Source organism: Stegodyphus dumicola, chromosome 1, assembly GCF_044657685.1.
Source record: "Stegodyphus dumicola isolate Sdum_Otavi_A_Nest chromosome 1, ASM4465768v1".
Taxonomy (NCBI): Eukaryota; Metazoa; Arthropoda; class Arachnida; order Araneae; family Eresidae; genus Stegodyphus; species Stegodyphus dumicola.
The window spans coordinates 154,140,366-154,168,127 of NC_140768.1; the positions used below are offsets into that span (position 1 = coordinate 154,140,366).

The 27,762-nt window shown below is 36.0% G+C and overlaps 1 protein-coding gene across 2 annotated transcripts in view; it reads left to right on the forward strand.

Moving 5' to 3' along the window:
- The window catches only part of LOC118181164 (nose resistant to fluoxetine protein 6-like), a 71,184-nt gene extending 44,739 nt beyond the window's left edge, over nt 1-26,445 (forward strand). For both annotated transcript variants that reach the window (XM_035350239.2, XM_035350238.2), the window contains 6 exons: nt 403-482; nt 1,068-1,190; nt 4,091-4,211; nt 9,811-9,997; nt 13,221-13,363; nt 20,091-26,445. In XM_035350239.2, coding sequence (XP_035206130.2) covers nt 403-482; nt 1,068-1,190; nt 4,091-4,211; nt 9,811-9,997; nt 13,221-13,363; nt 20,091-20,345 — 909 coding nt within the window. In that variant the 3' untranslated portion in view covers nt 20,346-26,445. The remainder of the gene's footprint in view (nt 1-402; nt 483-1,067; nt 1,191-4,090; nt 4,212-9,810; nt 9,998-13,220; nt 13,364-20,090) is intronic.
- Nucleotides 26,446-27,762: the final 1,317 nt, after the last annotated feature.

Here is a 27,762-nt window from a genome sequence, read left to right on the forward strand (position 1 = left end):
TTACTATTTTTAATGGACATTTCGAGTCGAGCACCAAATCTCCGTTGTCTTCTGCCTTGCTTCTTGATTGGTTTAGCAAGTACAGGGAACAGTTTTGAATATCGGAGTTTTATGTTGCGCACCGGAATTTATCTATCGAAATTTTTTTTGGCTTTTTTTGTTTTTTGAGAACACGATTTTAGGAAAATTGCTTGTTATTTCTCTTACTCGTATGCTCCGATATAACAGCGGATGAAATTTGGCATTCAAAACCTGTTCTTGAATCGTATCACAGTTATTTAAACATAGTATCGAATACATATATAGTATACTGAATTTTATTTAAATTCAAATGCATTTTTTTCTAATGATATTTTCTGCTTTATGAAATGTGTCATACTAATTAAATATATTTATTTACAGTGTATCTTAACAACTTGGTACTTGGCGGCTGATTTCCAACTGCACATACTCTCTCTTATTTTGCTTATAATTTTATTCAAGTATGTAATTTCCTACTCTTATTACTGAAACTTAAAATATATATATTTAGAAAGTTTTAGTCGATATACAATCGATATTTTCAGAAAGTTTTAATCGATCGAATGTGAGTTATTGTTGCAGATTTTTTTTTAACATGAAAGATCTTACCTTTGAAACATTCGAAGCATTCGTTTTTTCCTTGGATACGCATTTGGAACAATATTTACACTTAAAACCAAGCTTTGACTTTTGTTCGTTTTTTTTTGACAATATTAACTGTCTTAGCTTTAGGTATCAAAAACCATGGCTTTCACAGAGTTTCACATAACTGGATACGATAATTTATACTTTCAAAAATATAGTTTCAATTAAAATATTTCCAAGCAAATGATTTTTTATAGCAAACCAAAATCGTCTAAAAATGTGTGAGAAGCCTCTGCCTTACTGTAAGTATCTGTACAGTAAAAATTTTTGCAACAATGATTTACAATTACTGAAATACAATGATGTGGAAAAATCAATCTATTAATTATTTAACCGATTGCTATATTTATTCAAAAGTTTAGAAAAATATTTTCATTGTAAAGTTTTTCCCGTTTATTTAGGTATGCAACGTTTGGACTTTCAATACTTGTTGTGTCTGTGGCTATTTCATGCGCAACGGTTGGAATTCAAACAATGCTGTTGAATTTGACTCCGACAATTTCTTTAGCAACTAGTGACGACGCGTAAGTTTCAGTCTATATATTTTAAAGATATTTTCATTTTGTAATTGGATTATTTTGTAATTTAATTGTATTTCTAGGATGACCGTCCAAGGGGCCAAACAGTTTTAACCTTTTATGTTAGTATTTTTCTTGAAGAATGTTCAATATTGATATAAATTTATGTCTTTCGATATACTGGTCATTTTCAGTGTGATTGTCTTAGGGAAGTGGTCGCAACGAGAGGTTTTTGTATCTTAAAAACTTGGCTATATTTCCTCTTAAAATTCAAGGCATGTTTCGAAAGTAAAGATATTAAATTAATTTGTCAACAAGTTACTGATTATTATTAAAAAAACTACAAATTTACTATTATATCCTTAGGACGCGAAAATCTGCATTTCTTTTAGAAAAATACAACTTGTTTCACATTTCGAAGGAATTTAATACATATCTCTCTGCCCACTTCTTTATTTCGATCCTTGGTATTATTATTTTAGATTTATTAGTGTGCATTTATTTTTGAGAATTCTATATTGTTCCGTTTAATTCAGAGGCAGTTAATGTCATTAATTAAAGAGGTAAATTAACTTTCTTTAGTTCTTTGTCTTTAAATTTATCTCTAAATGTTTCCCAATTCCAGTTCATCCCAACACATTTAAGATTCTAAAATTTCGGCTTTATTTAGATAATTTCCTTTAAATTTGTCTTCAAAAATTTTTTAAATTCTTCTTTATAGTAGTTATAAGCTATTTCTCTTGGCTTTTTAGCATGTCTTCGTGGTGTAGTGGTCAGCACGCTCGACGCGTATCCAAGAGGGCCGTGTTTCGAGTTCCGGCAGGGGCATTGTTCAATTTGCATCTATTCTGCAAACCAAAATATCCGAATGTCTCTACAGTGGAGCCCGAATTAAAAAAAGGTTGTGTTTGAGGATTCTCCATTACCAGGATTTAGCGATTGGGTACCCTATTCCCCCTTCGCCCTTTAAAAAGCGAAGTACATAAGGTATTTCTCCCGCCTTCTTAGCATGCCTTCGTGGTGTAGTGGTCGGCACGCTCGACGCGTATTCGAGAGGTCCATGGTTCGAGTGCTCCTTGCTCATCTGTCCTGCAAACCCGAAAATCCTAATGTCTCTTCATAGTCATCTTTTTTTTTTTTTTTTTTTTTTTTTTTTTTTTTTTTTTTTTACTTCAGTTTAATTATTCTCAAGGCATTTGTTAATGCTTTCATCAACAGATGGTGCTGTGCTCACTTTCCCTTTATTTTTCTCTTTGATTTTAGTACAAATATGGCTGTAGCATTTCACAGCTTCGCGATTTTTTTTTTTTTTTTTTTTTTTGCTTCTGAAGAAGTGTGCTTGTATTTCATTCCCCCCCCAATTTCTAGAGCTTTATTTAAAATCTAGGCCTGTCTAATTACGAGCTGCCTGAGTTTTATTTATAAACCTGGTCTTTTTGTCCAAAAGTCCTGTCTATTTCTCATTCGTCGATTCGAATCATGTGAGTCTCTTTCTCATCAAGCTTCTCTTGACAGCCATCTTGCTCCCAAGGCTCAAAGCCATAAGCTCCCAAGGTTAGAGTCTCCTTTTATTTATACATTTTGGACAGCAGAAAATTTTCTCGTGATTTTATATGTATGCTAACATATCTGAGAATTATTTGAGGTGTTAGAAATAGTATGATAATTTTCATGTTGATGTCAGAAAATTAGAATTTCAAAGAATGGCGCAGAGTAATTGTGCTTTTGATGGAAAGGTTTCGTTGTATTATTAAATATATGAAATATTTCTATGAAACGGTTGGTTGATGGATTGAATTATGACAAAACACGCAAAGGTTATTGGCCTTAGGGAAGGGATGCCTTCATGTAGGACTTTCTAAGGGAACCTAGCTCGTATATATGTTGCACATGTTAAAACCACGAAAACGCTCATGCGGCCAGAATGTTCGCCTAGAATCGAACCTAGCTCGGAACTATCAATGTTCAGTGACTTTACCGCTCAACTACTGGTGGGCTCTCTAAAACGGAAACCAGTTTGAGGCTATATTTGATTCCTTTTCAAACTAATTTTTATACACTAACCTTGTAGAGACATTAGGTAGTTCTTCACATTAGGTAGTTCATTTAGTTCTTCACACGAGAAAAAACTGTTAACATGAAAAACCTAGAGAGAAATCTCTTTCAGGTGCTTATTGGTTTAGTTCACGAATGACACTTTGTGGCAAAATAGAAATTATTGCCACATAAAAGAAATATTTTATGCAAGCTTTCTGTGCTAGAGGTACAGTGAAATAACTAATCAGCAATGGTTTGTATAATTAAGTCGTTTCGTTTCTTGAATAGGTCGATGACTCTCCACGTTGCAATAATATAACACTTTTTCATAGCATTTTTTTCCGTCGCAATAATATAACACTTTTTAATAGCATTTTGTCCTTTTGCTGTTTTGAATAATTTATTTCAAATTTAAGATTTTTCATTTTATATCTTTAGTATGTACACGGACTAATACTTAAACTAAAAAGGCCTATTGCAAATACTTTGTTTAAAATTGTTTATTCGTGTTGCAAATTCTTTCTAAACTTAAGAGTTTTATATTTTTTAATATTCTTTTAAACGATTTGAAACTTTAACTGTAAACCCTTTGAGACTTTTATCTGAAGTTTCCAGGCTGAAATTTAAAAAAAAATTAAAAATTAACAGTTTGGAACGCATTTTCTCGTGTTAATATATCCGCAAGAAAAATTCTCCAAAAATTTCTAATTCTCAGCGAATTCCTTTTCAAGAAGCTGTATTTTGCTTCAAGAAGTACATAATAGGCAATATGTATTATGTTTTTAACAAATTTAACATTTCAGTAAATGTTTCAGTGCACTTTTTTCACCCTTCTTCGTACTTTTTCTTAAACTGAATTTTTATCTCAGGAAAGTGTTGGAAGTGGTGAACAATATCCATGTGCAAACATTTACGCATTTGGGTCCCCACTGTATTGGAATGGTTTTCGGTTATTTCATTTATAAATATAAGGATCAGAAGCTCAGTAAGGTAAGTACAATCTCTTATATTATTTTAATTATTATTTCTGTTTTAGTTCAGGAGATATTTCTGTTCCTAACTGTTGCGCAATTAGATACTTTAGAGAAATACATTCAGAAGCGTTTATCTAATAAATATTTATAAAACGGTATGCATTTCTGAAATCTGAAGCCTAATTATATATTGTTGTACTCTACGGGTTTGTAGATTTGGAGAGACTGATGGCAACAGTTAACGAACCATCAAAACACAATTGATTAACCAGTATTACTCAGGACAGTCCCAAAGGCATGTTTACAGTCGTCGAGAAAGGCTATCAGCGTCGGCTATCATCGAAGATGACGTCAGAAAAGGCTTCAGGCTATCAGCCTATAATGGTGAAGACAGCTTCACGTGAAAAAGCACTGAAATACAGCTTCCGACTCGGTCGATCGCTCTCAAGCTAATCTCTGAACTCAAGTCACTAATACCACACTTTTCAAGATGCTCTTCAGGATAAATTGCTACTCCGCGTGCTGGCGGGGTATTTATAGCTTTTGACCTATCTTCGAGAACATTCTCGGGAAAACCGGTAACAATTCGTTCTAGAATATTCACGCTCCATCTATGGCATATCGCCAGTTTCGTTAACAATTGGACGATTTCGCGCCAAATCCGGCAAGCCTAACCCCTCTTTGTTGGTAAGCTATCTTACCGCAGCTGGGCCTTTTGTAACAATATTATATGAATATAAATTATAAAATCTATATGTCAGATTATCATTTGCATTTGTTGATCAGTCTAAATAAAAATTTTAGTTCTTACAATTAGTCTGAAAGTAAAGGTTATTTAATTTCATACTATTAAATTTAAATTACAAGTACCCTATATACTCGCGTATAAGTCGACCCCCCACTTCGACATAAAAAATTCTTAGAAAAAAGAAACCCGCGTATAAGTCGACCCCCCACTTCCGAAATCGATCGAGAAACTTCGAAAAATGTTTTTTAAGTACTACATTTATTCAAAATCATCTGAGAAAAAAAAGTAAATATACGATAAAAAATACCTTGGTAAATAAACAAAATCAAAATCCTTCAACGTCCGATTCATGGTCAGATTCGCCAAACATTTCATAGAACTCTTCTGTCGTCATTGGCTCGTCATCATACATATTTTCAGTCTCGAACTCTGTGTTGTTACATAATGTAAGTCATGAAATTACTTCAAGTAAGTGACTTATTTGATAAGTCATCCAATTTGAGTGCGGGAAGAAAACAACTGCATTATATAAAGAAATTTTTGAACTTCCGATTCTTTTAATTTTTTATGGCCCCTCGTATAAGTCGACCCCCCACTTTGAAGTCTTTTTTTTGTCCAAAATATCTCGACTTATACGCGGGTATATACGGTAAGTGAAAGGTTGCCTGTGAATTTATTTTACCTGTTTGTTATTCAGTTACACAAATACTGGATCGACTTCTAATGCGAATTTTAGGAAGAGCGTTCGATAAGTAACACATTACTACAAAATAAACGTCTAAAATTACATTCTCAAGTTTTTGTCAAGTGTTGGGCACCATGTAGTGGCAACAGTTAATAATTTTGAGAAGATATGGCTACCGTAATTGCAAATACAGTATTCAATGTAATCACCTACCACTGTTCAAATTATTGGAAGGCATAGTATAGCATCAATATATCCACTTCAGTTGATGCTCAGCTCGAACCGCGCTAAAAGCACAGATAATCCCCACTCTACTGCAATAGCTGACTCGCAGGGGTTCTTTAGTTTCGGCTAAGAGATCATAGACACACAGACTCATATTGTGCTAGTACGGCTGGAAATTCAGTGCCTCGCATGGTTAGCATTCCAGAGATCCATGAAAGTGCTATTTTTACGAAGAATCGTAGGATTCGTGACTTGAAACATCATCTACGTTCTGTATTTAGAAGAAAGCGATGACACTTGTTGGGAACGAAATCTGTCATCCTCGGTCCGCGGTATCATAATGCGAGCATTGTCACGGAATTCCTGCGACGATGCCAGTAGAAGGTATTATAACATCCACTATGCCGGTCGGATACGAATTCGTGTGGCTATGATCTCTTTCCCACAATGAAAGATCCACACTATGGGGCGTCTGTTGCAACAATAGAGTAAGCATGCTGATGGTATATTAGACCCTCAGGTAATTTGGCAAAAGGTGATAGACATGATAGAAGATATGGGAAGGTAGAAACATCCACCGAGAGGGGGTCCGCCGAAAGTATCCGGTTAAAAACATCGCGGACGAAAACTTCGCGAAGAAACCAACGCAAGGCAAAACCGTCGTGGTACAAAACATCGTAGAAGAAAATAAAGCAAAGAGGAAATATCGCAGTTCTAAAAATATCGTGCTCTAATCGTGCCTATTTAAGAACATTTACATTTTTGATATTATTGCGATAGTAAGACAGCACAGGAATTAACTAAGCAGCACAAAGGTTCAAGCTAAAAGTACGCAATTATCCAATATGGAAGCTGACTAAAAGAAGGTTTTGGTTTAGGCTAGAAAGGTGTCAGTTTTCAAGCGTTCAAGTTTCGAATAAGCTACGTCATCAGCGTTACGCAAGTCATGTGATGTAGATTAATCCGGAAATGCCACGGTTCAGAAAAGTCATTATTTTTAGAATAGAGAAACGAAATATCCAAATAAAAAATAAGGAATTAAGAAGCTATTAATAAATTAAGTTATAAAGCTGATTTACATGTATTTATTTTATCTTACATAATATTTATGTTTCCTCCCTGGGTGCACTTATCATTAGTTCGTATGATCAGTTTCAACTATTTCTTTTAAGTGGTTTGTTTATATGAATTTTCGCAGTCGACGTCTTGCGTGTTATTCATTAAAATGGATAAACTTGAATATCGTGCGGTCATAAAATTCTACGTTTTGGATGGATCAATCCCTATGGAAATTCATCTGAAGCTGAGAAAAGTTTACGGGGACTCTGCTCCTTCCATGCCGACCGTTAAAACGTGGGCAGCTGAATTTAAATGTGGTCGCACATGCCTCGAAAAAGACATACGTGAAGGACGGTCAAAAACCGCAACCACACAAGAAATCATCGAAAACGTGCAATCTGTCGTGTTGGACGATAGACGAGTGAAGGTGAGTGAGATAGATGTAGAGTAGATAGGTAGTAGATAGGTGAGGGTGAAAGATTCTGTGGGGTATCGGAAGAAAAAGGTGCGAAACATCTTGCACAAAAGAATTAGGGGTGCGAAAGCTCTGCGCAAGATGAGTGCCGCATTTGCTGAATGCCGAACAAAAGCAAATGAGCAAGCAATTTTCATAGCGATTTTCGGACCCAGTCAGCAGGGACCCGACCTATTTTGTGTGGTGATTTTTCATTGTGGTTGAGACATTGGTCCAGCACTACACGCCAGAAACGATACAGCAGTCCAAACAGTGCGTGGAAGCCGGTGGTTCAGCGTCAAAGAAAGCGAAGTCGATCATATCTACTGGAAAGGTCATGGTCAATGTGTTTTGGGATGAGAAAGGGCTCCTGTTAATTGATTACCTTGCAAAAGGCAGAAAATTCACAAGCGAGTATTACTCTAACTTTCCTGACCAGCTGGAGGACAAAATTCGCTAGAAGAGGCCTGGCTTGAAGAGGAAAAAAAATGATCTTTCACCTAGACAACGCATCTGTGTAAGGTTGCGTTGGCGATGGGAAAAATGCGGGATTTGGGGTACGATTTGCCATCCCCCTATTCACCTGATTTGGCACCCTCAGACTTCCATCTGTTCCCAAAATTAAAGAAATTGGTTTCTGGGAAGTGTTTCGCATCCACTGAAAAAGTTGAGAGGATCGTAGTTGAATATTTTTCACAATCTTCCAGACTCACTTCCGGGAAGGAATACTCATGTTGGGGAAACGTTGGATCAAATGTACTGAAGTCAAGGGAGATTAAGAAGAATTATAAAATCATTTTTCAACTGTCTTTCATTGTCAGGCTGAGAACTTTAACCTTACAGTCGCATATATAGGATTATTCAAACATAGACATAGATATTGACCCCAAATCGGATTTTTTTTGAAATGACAAACAGGTTTTTTTTTTTTTTTTTTTTTTTTTTTTTTTTTTTTTTCATATGTCAATTTTAAGACTCAAAATAGGCCAAGTTTTGTAAAAATCGAAAGAGTAGTTTTCAAAAATAATATTCAAATAAAAATAATTTCAATATTTTACCTCCTCAGTGTTAACTGAATTTAGTATACATATTTATTAATGTCTCTTTTTCAATTAAACTTACTTGATTCATACTCCCAAAATTCAAAATTTATGTTCAATCCAAACAAAATTCGCACATCTTTTCTTATTTGTTTCCAGAGTTTGTATTTTTTAGAAATTTTTACAATTATTTCAAAAAACATTTTAACAATAAATTCTAACGTTTTTGTGATCAACTTAAAGTAGATATGTTTCTAGGTATACCTGCCAAAAAACATGAGTTTATTGTTCAAAATTTTCCAAGATATACGTAAATTTATATACTGACGCCTTTTAAAATTTGCATATTTGTAATAAGAGATAATAATGTCAAATAGGGCTTAAGCACTTTGTTAAAATTACTTGAAACAAGGAATGATGAACCTTCTTTTCCGCTCGTGCACACTGAAAGGCGAAAGAAAATAGTTTACCATAAATTAAGAATTTCGCCAAGTGAATTATTCTTGGCGCAAACTGAAAAAATTGCGCTAAGATAAAGTTTTAAATTGCTCGGTAAGTTTTTGACCAAATTTGACCAAATTTAATATTTATAGATAACTATATCGGTATGTTATTTCAGAAAAAGTCCGACCCTGTATCACATTTCTTATGTTAGAAACATGCTATATATAAATCTACGTATTAAAAAATGCAATTTGAAATTACAGGTGCGCGTTACACGTCGAAATATATGGTAATTTACTTTTTATAGGAAATCAAATAAAACGAATCAGTCACTCGATCAATCCAGCAGTCATTCGGCACTTCTTTGGTGACACTCCATCAGTTAAACGCTCTGGAAAATCCCTCGAAGTTTGCAACTTTCTTGTCTACTTAATATTAAAACTTTCATTTGCTGCTTTTATTGTCATATCCTATGTCCCAGTTGACAAACCTATGAAGAACTTGACTGTATTTAAAGTATAGCTTTACTTGGTATTCCCAGAGGTCATTAATTCCAAGTGTTCAGGAAGAACTGTAGAATCATTTAGAATTTTTCGAAGTCAGGAATGGGAAGAAATCCGCAAGGCTCTCGCCGGGATTTGGCCTCCGGATCTTTCGAACACGCGTCGAACGTGCTTCCAGTTACACTACGACGGCATGCAGAAAGGAGGGAGAAAATACCTTACACAATAATTATACCGAGATAATTATTGTCTCGTAGTATCCGGAAAAAATAATCCGATATGTGTTATCGTTAGATTTGTCTTAGTCTTATCAAACGTGAATAATGCAACTTCACGCAAAAACAAGCAGGTCGAATTAAATTTTCTTAGAAACCCTTCGTTCGTATGACTTATATTTTAAGCAAAATATTTTACTGAAACAAATTTTATTTGAAAACACAACTTTTGTCTTTTATAGCCGTTCGTCATCGCCGGTTGGTTGATGTCAATTATACTATGCTTGACTACTGTACTTGGTAACCACAGATTTACCACTGGAGCGGAAAAGTCTAGAAGTCTTGCTATCTTCTATGCAGCGATGCATCGATCAGTCTTCATTCTTGGAGTTGGATGGGTGGTTTATGCCTGTATTAAGGGTTATGGAGGTAATAAAAATCTTTCTTTACATTTCAAAAATGATTTATAAACGGTTAATTGGCTAGTGGAATTATTTATTTAAGTTATGCTGACTCTTCAATACATTACCGAAAACTGATGTTTTCTAATTTGAATTGAACATATGTAATATATGCGGGAAATTGATCCAAGAGGTTGGTGTGGCATTACGAGACACATGTATTAAAAATACACTTGTATTATGACCATCACATCGTGAAAGACCAAATGGGTCGGAAGCATCACGCTAATAAAGAGTATGATACTCTCGAGCTGAAATGCATGCTTGGCAACGGCAAGCTGACAATTGTGTCTTTGATCTCTTGTTGCGGCCATTCCTGTAGTAATGTATGTTGGAGCCTGTAGTTATGTATGTTGTATAAGATACCTGGTGGCACGCTATCTGTCTTCCCAACATGTTCCACACATGCTGTTTGGGATTCAGGTCCGGTGATGTAGCAGGCGACGGCAGATGTGGAATGGAATAACTCCAGCTTTATGCGGGCGGACGTTAGCACCGATAAATATCGCATCGGCTCACATTGTAGCGATAAAAAGGCGCACTAGAAGAAGAATTTCGTCGGCTGTAACGGAACCATTAGGGGTTACAGCCGAAAACATCGGGGACGAAAACGACGCGGAGGAAACAATGCAAGGAGAAAACGTCGCGGTACAAAACATCGTGGGAGAAAACATCGCAAAGAGAAAACATCGTAGTTCTAAAATATCGTGGTACAAAATGTCATGGTCGAAAATAAAGCGGTTCAAAAATTTTGCAATTTAAAATAATCGTCGTCGAAATAATCGTGGTAAAAATAAAGTACCTACAAATTCATCGCATGACAATAACATCGCATACATACGTTTTTCAAATCGCATTCGAGACATATTATATAATTGACATTCAAAAAGTTGATTGCACGCTATACATGAAAATGTGAACGACACTTTAAGAATAGGCGAAAACAAAAAAATATGTGATTTTCATTAAAACAATATCAGATTAAAAAATGTGAAAGAAAATAATTTGATGATTAACTCAGCAATTTCTATAGAAACAACATCATGCAGTTACTTATCTTCCTTTTTCTAAGCATGTTTAGATAGCATTTTTTATGAAAAATTATCAAACTTTATAAAAAAAAGTTTAATTTATTAATGATTTTTAATTAACTATATAAATTTTAAATTATATTAAGCTTTTTAAGTTGCAGTAATTTTCTACTTATTTTCAATTTTTAAATGCTTAAGTTTCCATCTTTCGTCCACGATGTTTTTGCCGCGACATTTTCGGCTGACATCCCACCAGGAATTATGCAGAGGTCGGTACTGCAGTTGTCATCCCAGCCCACATAAATAGGCCGCCTCCTCTGCCTAATGGTCTCTTTCGACGATGTTTGCCGACCGATAACGTGTCCCTGGACCTCATCATATCACTGCTGTTCAGGAATTGTTCTGGATGGTAAATCGAGACCCATCTCTAAAGAGTATGGGGCCCCACTGCTCTAGTTTCCAACTGCAAAGTTCATGGGCCCAATTCAGCAGCGCTCTGACATGCCATGGCCAAAGGAACACTACCCACAGATGTTCGCGCGTACAGTCCACCTTCATGCAGTGGACGCAACACAGTTTGGTGGGATGGGGATCGTCCTGCGGCAGCAGAGGTATGCGAAGTCAGCTATATTACTGTTAATGATCTATGGTGTCTTGCACATGGAAAGAGGAAACCATCGTCTGCCGTTGTAGTAAACCTCCGGAATCCATACCCACTTCTTCTGTAGAAGTTTGGATCCCTTTGATAACGATTCCACAGCCTATTGATGACATTACGATGCACATTCAGCTTTCTCGTAACAGCGGATTGTCTTGCACGAGCATGAATCATCCCAACAGTCCTCTAGCGCATTTCATCGTGCAAATTAAGATGCTTTCCACTTTGGCTATCTCCGATTACACGGAACTATCTCTGCCTGCGAACTGACGCATGCCTCTTTATAAGGCGTTGTGGTGTGACTGCGGAATTGCGTTTTAAGCTAATTTTCGTTCCCTATTTGGATTCGGCTACGCGACTTCTACCTCATGTGCGAAACGTATGTTTTAATTCTCCTTTCTACCTATTCCTATATTTCTATTTTACCTATTCGTTTAGCTTTTGCTACTTATTTTTCTAGCACGAATGTTTTGGGCTCTATGGCAGCCGAGAAAATAAAATATGATATACAATGGTAGTATTATCCTCGGTTGAAGAAACTGTTGACTGCGTGAGCGTTTTTTTCGTTGCACACACTGTGCTTTTAAGAGCCTTGATGATATATTGTGTTGTCAGAAAATTAGACTAGCTTGCCAATTCTTTTGGCTTTAAATCTTGGGCATGTGTAGATCCTCCTCTCTAAGACAGAGGGCCACACCATATCCCAAGGCTTTTCCAACGGCTCATGGCTGAGTAACTATTTTGCATTAGATACCTGTACATATTAGCATAATATGAGTTTATTTGCCATTAAACGTTTTGAAGCAACTGAATACATGATTGAGATTCTTCTACCATGCTGTCTACATTTTTACTTTTTGTTTTAAATTATGAATTAACGAGAGATTTTTATTTTGTTTTATTTGTTTCGTGTAAATACAATAAAGCACACGAGGGCTATTTGCCCAAAAGATGACATTCTTAAAGAACTTCCTAATAAACCTGCACCGTATTTAAGTTACACAGGGAAAAAGACACGAAAACTCTTAATGAGCCAGATCATCCATCGGATTAGAACCCTAGTTCATGAGTCAGTATTCAGTTATCTTATTACCGTGGCCGCTTATAAGCTAAACAGTACCTGAAAAATATTCTAAATTTACTAAATTACAATAATGATCTCAGTTAGTTGTTTCCACTTAGCTGTTCGAAAGTTATCCAGACAAGCAAGGTACATCCTTTAGAACTCCCAGGTTATTTCTTCCAACTTTTTCAATCTTTTTATTTAATATAAACTGAAACATCAGTTGTTTTTTCTTCCAGTAGATTTAGGAATATTTCTTCTTTAGCAAATAAAAGAGGAGAAATGAAGATTTCTACAAACAGTCCACGTATCGTATACATATTTATTTCCTTTTAAAATTTACATAAATAGCAAACATGTGTCGGCAAATCAGTTGCCATTCATAGAGTTGCTGTTATCTAAGAGCTAAATTTCATCGTTTATATTTTTGCCGCTTTAGGTCCTGTGAATTCCTTGCTATCTTCGGCGGTGCTAGCTCCCCCCGGCAGACTGACATTTATGGTTTATTTGGTGCATCCGATAGTGATATGGACAAAATTAGGATCTTTCCGAGAAAGAATGACTTCGTGGCATTACGAAGGTGTAAGTAAACTTTGAAAATCCTTATTTTTATTTAGCTTTTAAAAGTTGCTTTTCGTCACAATGGTTATAGAATGAGAATTTGTTTGGAAGGAATGTAATATTTAATCATTATGGGTATCTTTTCAAAGTTCTTTAATAAACATGATAGAAAACAGCATAGAAAACATATAAGCGAAGTATCTAAATATGAAGGATTACCCGAAATTGAATAATAAACTAATTCCTTGTTGATTTTACTAACTAAGAGGTACAGAAATTTTTCGAAATTTATTTTAGTTTGCAGAACCATACATCGGAAAACATAGATTTACATCAAAGTTCTTTGTATTCCTGGAAACACTGTAGGAATGTTTCTTTTAGTGTCTGCCACAGTATATAGAGTTTAATTGGTTCTGGTAGCATAAAATGATATCAAAACCCTGGCAGATTTAGAGCGAATTATTGCTTCGTCTGAAAAGAACTATAGAATCTCAAGAAAGTTTTAAAACAAACCTTTTCATTGAGTCAAATCAGCCAAACACTTGTGGCAATATAGCTATTAAGTAACATTAAACTCAAATCTGACTCTAAGGCTAGTAACTAAAGGCTACACAAATGATTTACTGCGAAGTTGGCTAAAACTTTGAGAATGAAACATTATTTCTATTTTTGCTGCATTTTGTCTTTGTATTTTAAGCTCATATTCTTCAACTATGGTATGAACAGCTTGCTAAGACACCTTAAATAACAGTTCCTTTAAAAAAAACAGATAAAATGGGGAGCCGGCTGTTTAATTAAGCTTAATGGGGAACAGAATACTTTAAACGATTCGTTTAAATAAGCAGCTTAATATTATATTAAATGGTGCTAGAAAAGCGTTTATGTACAGCCAAATGTGTATATTATTTACTAGTAATCGAATCCGTTAAGCCGTAAATAAACGTCTTATAATATTTTTCCTAACTTATTTTTGTAAATGCATAAGCATGCTAATTAAATGAATTCAAATAATTAGAGCAGAATACCCAAAAAGAAAAAAAAATAGGATTTATTCTTCCCTGAAGAGATCGAAGGGCACCTTAGTGTTCTTCCTCACTAACGATGACCAGGTCATCCGTGCTAACTTTTTACAGCTGTAGTACCGCATGCTATTTGTCTAGAGTTGCAGTGTTGCATGCTACCTATCTAGAGTGTAATTCGGTGCGCATTCTGTCTAAAGTTGTACTGCCGCATGCTATCTATCTAGACCTGGAATGTTGTAAAGCTGTAATTCCACATGCTACCTCTCTACAGCTGCAATGTGGAATGCTACCAGTTTAGAGCTGTTCCCCCCCGGGGGTCGACGTAGAGAATTCTGCGAAGCTACTGGCTAGGATCTGTACCTAGGCAGTCTCGGCCACGGGGGTATAAAATTTATGAACTTGGTGGTTCTGAAGGCTCTGGGCAAGGTCACTTATTGGCCGGCCTCGGAGTCTGGCACGTCCTAGCGCGGCGTGGTGCTAGTAACCCGTGGGGATTTCCCCCGGGGTCGCTGGGTAATGTCCCACCGCGACGGGCTCGCCCGAGCGACTGGCAGGAGCAATTGACGACCGGTGCTGCCTGGTGTCGTATCCAGGTGGTGCGCGGCTCTGCTGGAGGGCAATAGTGGAGGTTGAACCTCCACGACGTGCCCGAAGGCAGAGTCGACCTGTAGTGAGCAAAGTTCTCGGAACAGGGAAGCCCAAAACCTATAGTTTAGAGCTGTAGTTTTGTACAGCTATAATTTCCCGTACTACCTCTCTAGAATAGTAATGCTGTATGCTATTTATGTAGAGCTGCAGTGTTGCAAGCTGCCTATCTAGAGATTTAATTTACTATGCTGTCTCTCTAGAGCTGCAGTGCTGCATGATATCTATCTAGAGCTGTAGTACTGTGGAGCTGTAATTCCACGTACTACCTCTCCGTAGCTGTAGTACTGCAGGCTAGTTACCTAGAGCTGCAATACTACAACTATAGAGTACTGCTATAGATCTGAATAGGTAGCAGTACTACAGCTGTGCTACCTATTCATATCTATAGTATTGTAGGGCTGTGATTCCATATGCTATCTCTCCAGAGCTGCAGTATTGCATGCTACCTATCTAGAGCTGAATTGTTTTAGAGCTGTAATTCCATATGTTATCTATCTAAGAGCTGTAATGCCGCATGCTACCTCTCTAGAGCTGGTGTAGAACTGTAATTCTATGTGCTACTTGTTTAGAACTGTGCTGTCGCAGAGTTGTAGAACTGAAATTTCACATGCTGACCAGAGCTGATTAGAATTGTGCGCTAAGTATTACTTTGAGAACCGAGAATTCAAGGCATAAAATCTAACGAAATATAAATTACTACGAATTTGGTATTTAAATAGCTAATGTTAGTTGAATTATAAATTAAATTGTTTATTCGCCGTGAAGTGCAGCGCGTGACAAAGGAAAGCTAAGCCGGAAAATTAAAAATACAAGAGCACGTGCATTTAACATTTAATAAATACATAAATATGTGTTTTTGATTTCGAGAAAGTTCCAGAAAATTCTCGCTTCGATTTAAAATCTTATAAAAAGGAGGAAAACCTCTCAATTCCATGATTTTAGTTAGTTTGTTGTTGTTTTAAGAGTTTGTTTAGAAAACTGCTCTTGTTGACTGTAGCGAATTCGCGGATTAGCTTTCTTTAGCTGTTTTGAATTAAGTTCTTTTGAACGTTTGAGTAGTTAAAAGATAACTACTGTGAGATATTGTAATACTGTATGAATATCTGGGGAGATTTAAGCATTTTTGTTGTGATAATAATAAATTTTGTTCATTTTTCATCGGACTTGTGCATTCATTTCGCACGCAACCGTTCGAAAACTTGTGCCGTTCGCACGCAACAATTTTTGGTGTCAGAAGTGGGATTTGAATGCCAGTAACAAGAGCGATGGAAGAACAATTGAGGCAGCTCATCAGTGCTTTTCCTGCGTTCCAAGTAAAGATGGAAGCTGGCCAAACATCTTTTAAAGAAGAAATTAAAGAGGAGATGAAATCTGGTCAGAAAAAGATGGAAGATAGCCAAGCATCCTTTAAAGAATAGATTAAAATGTGACAAGAAGCCGTTAAAGAGAAAATGGATGCTGGTCAAAAATCCGTTAAGGAAGAGATGAAATCCATTAAAGACGAGATGAAAGCAGGTCGGGACGAAATGAAAAGAGAAAACCTGCGTAATAGAAACCAAATTTGATGCTATGGAAGACAGAATAGATGTGGTTGAAAATAAAGTGGGACAAATTGAGGAAAAAGTTTCTTCTGTCAAAGAAGAAATAGAAGGAAGAGTTTGTTCCGTTCAAAAACAAATCGAACAACAAATTGATGACCGGGTTTCTACGGTTACCAAAGAAGTGGATACTTTAAAAAATTCGTAGCGACCGCAGGGAGCAATTCGGGTGGTTTTAAAATTTTACCAATGCCTGCTCATCCCTCTCTGAAACTATCTACATATGATGGGAAGACTTCCTGGAAAGTGTATAAGACACAATTTTCTATCGTTTCGGATGCAAATGGATTGGGATTCCCAAACTAAGGCCTGTCATCTCGCCGCTTCTCTGAGAGCAGACGCAGCGGATATCCTGCAGACGCTTCCAGAAAACCAAAGACTTGACTTCGAAGCTCTATCCGCCCACCAGCGGCCGAGCGGTTAAGTTGCTGAACACTGGTAGTTCGGTCCGAGGTTCGAATCTCGCGAACGGGCTAGCTGCATGGGTGTGTAACGTGTATACGAGCCAGTTTCCCTTAGGAAGTCCTCCACGAAGGCATCCCTCCCATTAGGCAGATAGCCTTAGTGTGCTTTGCCATAATTAAATACACCACACCACATCGAAGCTCTATCCGGCGCATTGGAGCTGCGCTTTGGCGAGAAGTGTTTAAAAGACTACAGCAGGCTTCAATTAAAATCCCGTCAACAGAGACCCGCCGAATCACTCGCCACGGATGTTGAAAGGCTGTCCCAGCTCGCCTTTACGGAGTGCTCGAGAGAAACGAGGTACTGTCCCTGCAGTACTTTATCGATGGCATCCGGGATCCCGAAATACAGAAGGCTCTACAAATGGCGGATGTTAAAGATCTAAAACGCGCTCTAGTGTACGCCATGAAATTCGAGGCAGCTCAACAAGCAACTCATAAAGACCGGCACCCAATCAGAGCTGCTCATGACCAGGAGCCAAGGGATCAAGTCACTGTTCGTCTAGACGATATAAACAGACAACTCAATGCCTTGAGAAGAAATATCAATGACAAGAAACCGACCTTAAAATGTTGCAACTGTGGAGCTGAAGGACACATACGGCGAAACTGCAGAACACCCCAGGGCACGGATGTTAAAACCGCTCCTAGGAAGCAGCAGGGAAACTAATTAGTGGCCATCTCGCGGGGCGGAGGTTGCCAGATAATGAAAAGCCCCAGTTTAAAGCGCTTCAGATTTCTGCAGTGAGAGGCTGTGGTAATGGACTTTTCATAATAGGACATATTAATGGAGTTCCCTGCAATATGACTATAGATACAGGAGCCAACGTTACCATCATCCGAAAAGATTTGGCTCAACAACTGGAAAGCAAACTTATCTGGACACCGCGCTGCATTACCCTACAGACTGTGTCCGGTGAGATGATCGACATCGACGGGAAGTTAAACGTGAACATCACGTTCGGAAGTGCCGCCTACCATCACACGGCATATGTGGCGGGTATTACAGATCCATGCATACTCGGACTCGACGTTTTAAGGAAATACAGTTTTCCCTTAGACTTCAAAAACAGTAAACTGCTTTCAGCATTTGAAGATATGACTATCCATCCTCAGAAGGGATCCTCTCCTGGAAATGCCGACGCCTTGTCCGAAAGACCCATCCAAGGAAGCTGCCGAAATCATACTAAGGTCGAAAAGAAGCGCAAGTCTACCAGCCATTCTCCATCCCAGATGCTCTTCGGTCGACACCTTCGTCTGCCTTGTGACCGCCTGTTCGGTCGCCCTACGCTTGCGCCTTCATCGCCTGAGGAATACGTTCAAGATCTCCAGGCCCGGTTCGAAGTGATGCACAACTTTGCACGAGAGCGAGTCAACTTGACGACGGAGAAGATTGAAGACCCGATACGACACAAGAGCTACTGAACATCAATTCCACGAAGGGGACAAGGGGTGGTTGTGGAATCCGACTCGACGGAAAGGACTCTGTCTGAAATTACAGTTACCTTGGGATGGTCCGTACACAGTCCTAAACAGGCTGAATGGCGTCGTGGTTCGGATCCGTAAGTCTTCGAACTGTAAACCTAAAGTCGTTCATTACGACAGGTTAGCTCATTACTATGGCCATAGTACGTAATGTAAATAATTGTAAATAGTGTAAGACCATGGTTTTTTTTCTAAATGTGTATTTAGTATTTGATTTGTATTTATTTGATAACATTTGATGTGTTTTAGTTATTGCATTTATTGTTTATGTTGGTTGTTATTGTAGTGTAATTTTTATTATTGCATCTATGCCTTAGTTGTAAGTTTGGCTTCCTGTCCAGGGATTGTACTGCCCGGGACGTGCAGTCCTTGGGAAGGGGACAGTGTTACCGATTTGGTATTTAAATAGCTAATGTTTGTTGAATTATAAATTAAATTGTTTATTCCCCGTGAAGTACAGCGCGTGGCAAAGGAAAGCTAAGCCGGAAAATTAAAAATACAAGAGGACGTGTGTGGTGTAGTGTTAATGCATCAACGTTGTGGTGTTGAACTCCAATGAAAACGCTAATGACGGAACACCACATGAAAATTTTATTGAACGCCCAAAAAAATGGCTACATACCATCAACAACAGAAAAACCTAAATCTCTTTCTTAAAATTAAATTCTATACATTTTACGTGCGAGAGCAATACGTGGCTCTCGAGCTTCTGTTTTTAACATTGCCAACAATTTAATTATTTTAATAACAACTATTTTAACAACTATTGAAAACGTATTCGGAAGCTAAATAATAATAATTAATTTTCATCTTATGCTCACGAGACATCCTTGTTCATATTAATCTTCAGTTTCTTCTTCCTTTATGCGACCTTATCTTACGTGCATTTAACATTTAATAAATAAATAAATATGTGTTTTTGATTTCGATAAAGTTCCAGAAAATTCTCGCGTGCGATTTAAAATCTTATAAAAAGGATGAAAACCTCTCAATTCTATGATTTTAATTAGTTTGTTGTTGTTCTAGGAGTTTGTTTAGAAAACTGCTCTGTAGCGAATTCGCGGATTAGCTTTCTTTAGCCGTTTTGAATTAAATTCTCTTGAACGTTTGAGTAGTTAAAAGATAACTACTGTGAGATATTGTAATACTGTATGAATATCCGAGGAGATTTAAGCGTTTTTGTTGTGATAATAATACATTTTGTTCGTTTTTCATCGGACTTGTGCATTCATTTCGTAACGAACCCGTACGCACGCAACAATATGCGATTCTTTTGTGCAATTATTGCTTTAATAGCATTTAACTGGATGGGGTATTTTGAAACTACAGACAGGAAAATATTCTTTGTTAAAACCTTTTCAAGAATTTTGGCATATTTTGGCTAAATACTTCGTCCGGTCGGGCAGCTGGAGATAACTGCATACTATAAGAAAATAGTACTTCTAGTATAGAAACTGTACATCTCATATTTGCATTTATGATGTTTATTGTACGAAGTAAAGTAATATTTCTTTATCTTTTATATTATTAGGTGTATCTCTTCATTGCAAATGTAGCGATATCGTATGCTGTTGCTGTACCATTTTATCTGTTGCTGGAAGCTCCGCTGGCTAACATAGATCGAATGTTATTTATGAGACACCAATCTTCGTCGGATGAAGAAAAGAGACAGAAGGAAACAAGTCCTCCAATGAATGACAATGTCGTTTTGAACGGCGTAAGACGTTATCCGCAAGAGCTTAGACCTGACCATTTGGAAAGCAGCAGAAGTAAAGCTGTTAAATGAAGGCAAACGGACTTGTATGCTTGTGCTATGACGATACCAACAAAGTTGCGGTAGCCAACATTTAGTGCTACATCGCTGAAAAACACTGTGCAGTGACTGTAAAATTTGGTTCGGAATATGGACATGCCAATGACGAAAATGTTTTGCAAAACTGAGCTAATATTTGTAGTTAACGTGTTATAAAAATGAGGCTTAATGCATTTTTCAATTTAAAATAAAAAAGCACTTAATGAAGGAATGATTGAAATTAAAGATGAATATATTCTTTAACTCTTTCGCATCAGCAGAGGGCAAAATCTGTTTCTCGCAAACGTCTGAAACTCTCGTATGTACGAATTTTTGTTAGAAAGGATTCCCTTCCTCTATGCCAAGAGAATGGTACAGCGTTAACAATAACCTGCTTAAGGGAAGCGATTATTTCTGTCTTGGGGATCTTGTGCGGTTTCACCCACTGTTTGCACATTCCTCCTTAGGACAGAATTGCAACTCCTAGCATCGGTAGCTAAAAGTTGAAGATATGAAAAGAAAGCTATATTCAAATGAAAGAGCTGCTTTTAATCGGTTTAAAAGAATGACTGGCATGTCATTTAACAACTCCCAAAACCAACGAGTCATACTAATGCTATGGGGGAAAGCCCCAGGTAGAAAAAGGATGGATGTTTTCGGATGACCAGCTGATATCTGAAAGCACGGGCGTTTCGAGTGACTTGTGAAAGAGTTAAAAAGCATTAATTTTCATTTTGCTAATATTGAAGCCAAATATATGTTTAGATTAGTCAAATATTACAGCTTAATGTGGTGTGCTTCTTTTGACATGTATTGCCCAAAGACTGTTATATATAAAATAAACTAATGGCTTGTCAGTAATGTGTGCATACGAGAAAGAACTTTTGAATCACATGTGGAGTATGGATCATTCAGGATTAGATGTATATTAAAGAATAGTATTATGAAAATTACCTTGGTACACACAATTGCTATGTTCATTTTTAAGCTGCTTGATATAACAGTTGCATTCGAAAGCATTTGTTCTATTTGTGAATATTATGTTTCTATGTCACATAATACCTTATCACTAAGTATACATGCATTTCTGATATTTTCTTGAATTCTTTGTTTTGCACGTCTTGTAATAAGGAGCGTCTTGTCTATTAAGGAGTTCTCCTACGTGGGCACGAGTTAATCCATAAATTAAGTTTGAAAGAAAGCTAATAATCGTTTCTTAACACCGATTTAAGCAATGTATGTGATATCATTGAGTCGAATTGTATAGATGCTATCACAGTGGAATCACCAATTGTAAAACAATAAAAAAATTTCTGGTAAAAGCGCAGAATAGGCTGCATCAACGAAGTTCAGTAGGAGGAGCTGTGTGACGTCCATAAATGGGTGGGACTAAGCTTATGACGTCACAATGTAGTCTCGCATTTACACTACGTGTACTTTCTATTTTCTCTTAAAAATAACAATAATAAATTGTTTATTATTGTAAATTAATATCAAATTCTTTACTTTTAATTTACATTTATAACATTTAAGCTTAGGCGTTACTGATAATAAGTATAATAAATTGTTTATATTTAAAATTACCATGATACAGTGAGCGAATTCTACCAATTATTAAAACGATAAAAAATGTCGCAGTCTCTAATACTTGTAGAGCGTCAATATTTTCAAAGATTTTTATTAAATTATTATTATTATTTTTATTAATTGTTTTTATTTATACAAGTAAAATATATTTTTTTAATTTAAATTCATATTGTGGAACATTTCAATTTTATAATTTTTACAAATTACCTTCTTGCTACGCAACGACAATTCCTTACATACCACTAATTAGACTTTCATTATTTCTAAAAATTTTTAAACTTTACATTAATAAAAAAAGAAGAATATTTTTATTGCATATGAACATCATTACACAGCTTTCATGTCAGTTTCTAAAATTCCTAAATCACGCCATATTCTGTGTAGGCATGCTAGAATTCTACGCATTAATAAATAAAAAAATCTAATTTCTCAGAATGAAAGAAAATAATATAATAAAATAAATACTACAAACTTGGAACATTAAGCAATGCTTCACATACTCACACACACACATATTATCAATGAACTCATATTATAAAGTGCAATTAAAATATGAGGTAAACGTTACTTCAAGAGTTAAAGTTAACAATTTTGCTACTGTTGAGTAGATCGTCGGGCTATCGATATATGTCGTATGTCGGAAAGCGTTATAAATATATCAAAGCAAAAAAATTAAAAATACAATTTAAATGAAAAATGACGTCTTAAATATAATTCACAATTAAAACAACAATACAAATTTAAAATACACTAACGATATGATAAACATCGTACATACATAAAGTTACATTACTGCTCGACATCACACACAACCTCGTTTTCTCTTCTACACAACGATCAGTATTCGCTCGAAAAACATCAAAGAATTCCACAAACTCGGTGTCCATGTGCTCATCTATCTATTTTCACTTAAAGAAAAATCAGAGAATTGCTCAAACTCGGCATTGCGCACCACATTGACTTTGACCATATGCACATCGATCTATTTTCACTTAAAAAAAATCCCAGAGTTGCACAAACTCGGCATCGCGCACAGCCTCGGCATTGCGCACCACATTGGCTTTGCCCATGTGCACATCGATCTATTTTCACTTAAAAAACATCCCAGAATTGCACAAACTCGGCATCACGCACAACCTCGGCATTGCGTACCACATTGACTTGCCCATGTACACATCGATCTATTTTCACTTCAAAAAACATCCCAGAATTGCACAAACTCGGCATTGCGCACCACATTGGCTTTGCCCATGTACACATCGATCTATTTTCACTTAAAAAAATCCCAGAATTGCACAAACTCGGCATTGCGCACCACACTGGCTTTGCCCATGTGCACATCGATCTATTTTCACTTAGAAAAACATCCCAGAACTGCACAAACTCGGCATCGCGCACAGCATTGGCTATGCCCTTGTGCATATCGATCAATTTTCACTTAAAAAAATATCCCACAATTGCACAAACTTGGCATCGCGCACAACCTCGGCATTGCGCACCACATTGGCTTTGCCCATGTACACATAGATCTATTTTCACTTAAAAAATCCCAGAATTGCACAAACTCGGTATTGCGCACCACACTGGCTTTGCCCATGTACACATCGATTTGTTTTCACTTAAAAAAACGTCCTAGAATTGCACAAACTCGGCATCGCGCACAGCATTGGCTTTGCCCATGTGCACATCGATCAATTTTCACTTAAAAAATCCCAGAATTGCACAAACTTGGCATCGCGCACAACCTCGGCACTGCGCACCACATTGGCTTGCCCATGTGCACATCGATCTATTTTCACTTCAAAAACATCCCAGAATTGCACAAATTCGGCATTGCGTACCACATTGGCTTTGCCCATGTACACATCGATCTATTTTCACTTAAAAAATCCCAGAATTGCACAAACTCGGCATTGCGCACCCCACTGGCTTTGCCCGTGTGCACATCGATCTATTTTCACTTAAAAAAACACTTCAGAATTGCACAAACTCGGCATCGCGCACGGCATTGGCTTTGCCCATGTGATATCGATGAATTTTCACTTAAAAAAATCTCAGAATTGCACAAACTCGGCATTGCGCACCACTCAAAATCGTCTCTCTACTAGTTTCATATTTGTTCCACAAATTGGGCACTTATACGATATTGCAATCAAACTTTTCTCCATACACCACTCAATAACGCTCTTTTTGCCTCTTCGTTCCAACTGATTTAAAAAAAAAAATCCAGATTTAGATGCTCATCAATAATCAAAACATTCTTTAAGCAAAAGAATTTTTTTCTGTATTTTCAGAAGTTACGGTTATAATTTTTAACTCATGCATTCAATATTTTCAATCGTTTGGTAATGATCGTTTTCAATCGTTTGGTATCTTAATAATACATTTGTCAGAGATAATTTGTTTCGTTAAATGCTAACACTACCACACACCACACAAAAGTAGATTTATAATTAAAAATATCTCGCGCAGAACATTATAAACATACCATTTCAACGCAGTTAAAACTTCATGTAAGTTTTCTTTAAATACGAAGCTATAGCATACTTATAACTTGTTTTTAAGAAGAGGCGTAACCAATATTACGTCATAAAAAGGCGTGTCCAAGCATAAGAGAAGTAAACACAGCATCGACTGATGCAGCCTATTCTGCGATTTAGCCAAATTTCTTTGCTAGATACTTGGATAGTTGCGCTTACGTACTGCTAGAATGTATTGAATGAAAAGATGTTATCACACCCATAAAAGTCTGTACTTTACTTTCTTTAGTCAACAGTGAATTTGGTTTCGCTAGTCGTATTTTTCATAGATCAACGTCCAATTTTACTGAGGAATTCGAAAAGTGCAAGCTATTCTATGAGAGGGGAAGGTTCAAATGAAGTTTCTTTATTGATGTTCATCTAGTTGACATTTGGTTAACTAGTTTTGGAACTCATTTTAATCCAAACTGTTAAGCTTAATTCTGTTCCTTCGTTACGTTAGCTAAGAAATTGGAATATATTTTAAAATAAATCACCGAAAGAAATATTGTAAATGTTAATTAACAGAATTATTTATTAAAATATGAAATCATTAATACATAAACATTAAGGAACATTTACCTTAAACCGTTAGAGTGAAAAACTCAACAGAAATGATTTTGTAACGGAAAAAAAAGCGGAAGGAAAAATAATAAGGTTTCTGAACTGTTTTATTTAGCCGATGAAGAAATTCTTGCTGATTCTCATCTCGTGTAAGAAGAAAATTGTACTTAAAATGAAATTATATTACGCAACTTGATAAGCTAAATGATAACATTCTACGTAAGAAGGAATTATGTTATAAAATTTGATAACCGACCTTCTGGTTATCAGGTGGTGTAACTAATTAAAACGACATTGTAATCTAGCATTTTGAGCAATCTACACATGTTTCAATTAGTAATGAAAAGAATGCGAGATATTAAATTCTTAGCTGACTAATTGAACTTCGCTGGCATATCGATCAAAATAAATTCATAATCTCCTGACTTACCGACAACCTGGGCAAGAGAATATTGTTTATGTTAATTTTCTCAGTTTATAAGGTATTTTCTTCTTGCTTTCCGCATACCTTCGTGGAGTAATTGGAAGCATTTTTGGCGAGAATTCGAGAGGTCCAGGGGTCCAGTTCTGGAGATTAAACTGTACATTTTTCACGTCTCCTGCTTCAAAAAAAACCTAATGCCACTACAAGTCAAAGAACATAGAAGATGACCTGTGCAAAGAACTGATTTTCAGAGGACTGATTCTTGAAGCCTGCTTAGGGTTACCAAGTCCTGTGACATTGCTTAGTCATTTCTTGGCAATTCTGTCTTGCTAACAGATTAATAGACAGCCATGGAATATACTGTCCATCATTTGGAAAGAGGTAAAGCAGCTGTTTACCATAAGCACAAATTTTTCAACCCACCCTCTTCTGGCGACCACTTTCTTAATAAAATCACCTCTGAAAGTGCTCATTTTATAAATAAACACCAATACTGAATAGTACCCCTCTAAGACGACCACTTCAAACCATCGGGAACCACGAAGGATTAGCCTTAGAGAAAACTTAATTACATTTTCTCAAACTTACTTTTAAATTTACCATAATCATAAAAAACATAGAAATTACAGGACTTAAGACTGCTATTGCAGTTGTCTCATCCTTTCATTGAGAATAAAGTAAACTAACTGTCTTTTTTAAGTTGTTGGAACAAATTACAAAATATTTCGTTCCACAAGATGTTTTTAAATAATGAGTTTTACTCAAATTTGGTTATGATGAGAGTGTAAATAAATGACGGAAAAATGGCTTCGCTTTATTTTTGCTTGAGATATGTGTTTGTTTTAATCAGTAAAATGCTAGGTTTAGAAATTGTTACCTTTAGGATACGGCATTATATTTATCATTATTCATTCATTTTCATTAATATGTAATGTAACTTTTCATGAATGTATTATAATGCATGTTTTTATGTATATAATAAACCATGTAGAATTCAGTATTTCTCTTCTTATTTTTACTTATTATAATAAGAATTTTCATAACACTACGAAATAATAAAGCATAACCAACAGCCGAAAATAACATGCTTCAAATTTTTATTTTCATCATTTTATACTTAAAAAAATAAGATTTAAAAAAATATTACGTATATTATTAATTCTTGCATCTAATAAATTAATTATATTTACATAATTTAGGGCAATTAGAATGTAAGTAAATAGAAAATTCAATTATGCCATCACGTTTAGGAAAGAGTTAACGTTATTATTTCAGTTCATAAAATAAAAATTGCTGAATATATAGTAAACAAAACAAAAATCGCTGAATATAAAGTAAACAAAACAAAAATTGCTGAATATATAGTAAACAAAACAAAAATTTCTGAATATATAGTAAAAAAAAATTTCTGAATATATAGTAAACAAAACAATTCCTTATTATATAGTAAATAAAAAAAAATTGATGAATATATTGTTAACTAAAACAATTACTGAAAATATAGTTAACTATATGAGGCAGAAGTTTTCATTGAAGAATCTTCAGACAGGACCACAATTATTATTAAACTATCTAAAATCTTTTCACCTTTGTTGATTTTAATTTACATGCAGTGAGGAAATATAACGTCATATTTGTTTCAGGAAACTACTGCGAATAAACAAGCGAAAGAAACTTCATTCTTTAGTAATACCCCGGGGAGGGGTACTCTCTTTCCAAACTTGGGGCGGAATTGAGCGAAGTCGTACTGTCACCTGTGTGGTGACCGAAGCTCTTGCCAACAACAGGCACAATCTTGATTCCTTGCTACGATGAATTTCGCGGCTTTGCTCTCATTTCGGACAAGCGATATTAGTCCCACAACAACTATCTAATAAGGGATTTAACATCAGTTCCATGGCCTATGCTTTCAAGCTATAGGTCTGAAACTATAGGATTATAGATTGAACGTTTTGTTACTTTCTTGACCTATGAACTTTTATGAAACTAAACATTGGAACTATGGCTCTGAACTTCCCATGGCCTATGGTTCTTTGACTCAGATCTATGGCTTATGGCCTATGGTTAAGGTAATTCAGGTGACTATTATTTGTTTCATGCCACACTTTAGAGTAAACAAATACTTAAAACAAAATGTTTTAAATGAGCCTTATATGAGGAAACGAAATTAGAAAACAACCTTCTTTACACAGAGGATGTTCGTACATTTTTTAGAAGATTTTTATTGTAATTATAGAAATATTTTTTCTAAACCTTTTATGTTTCAAATATTGTTTTAGATAACCCTTATTCTTCACTATCTTTATACACCGTAATT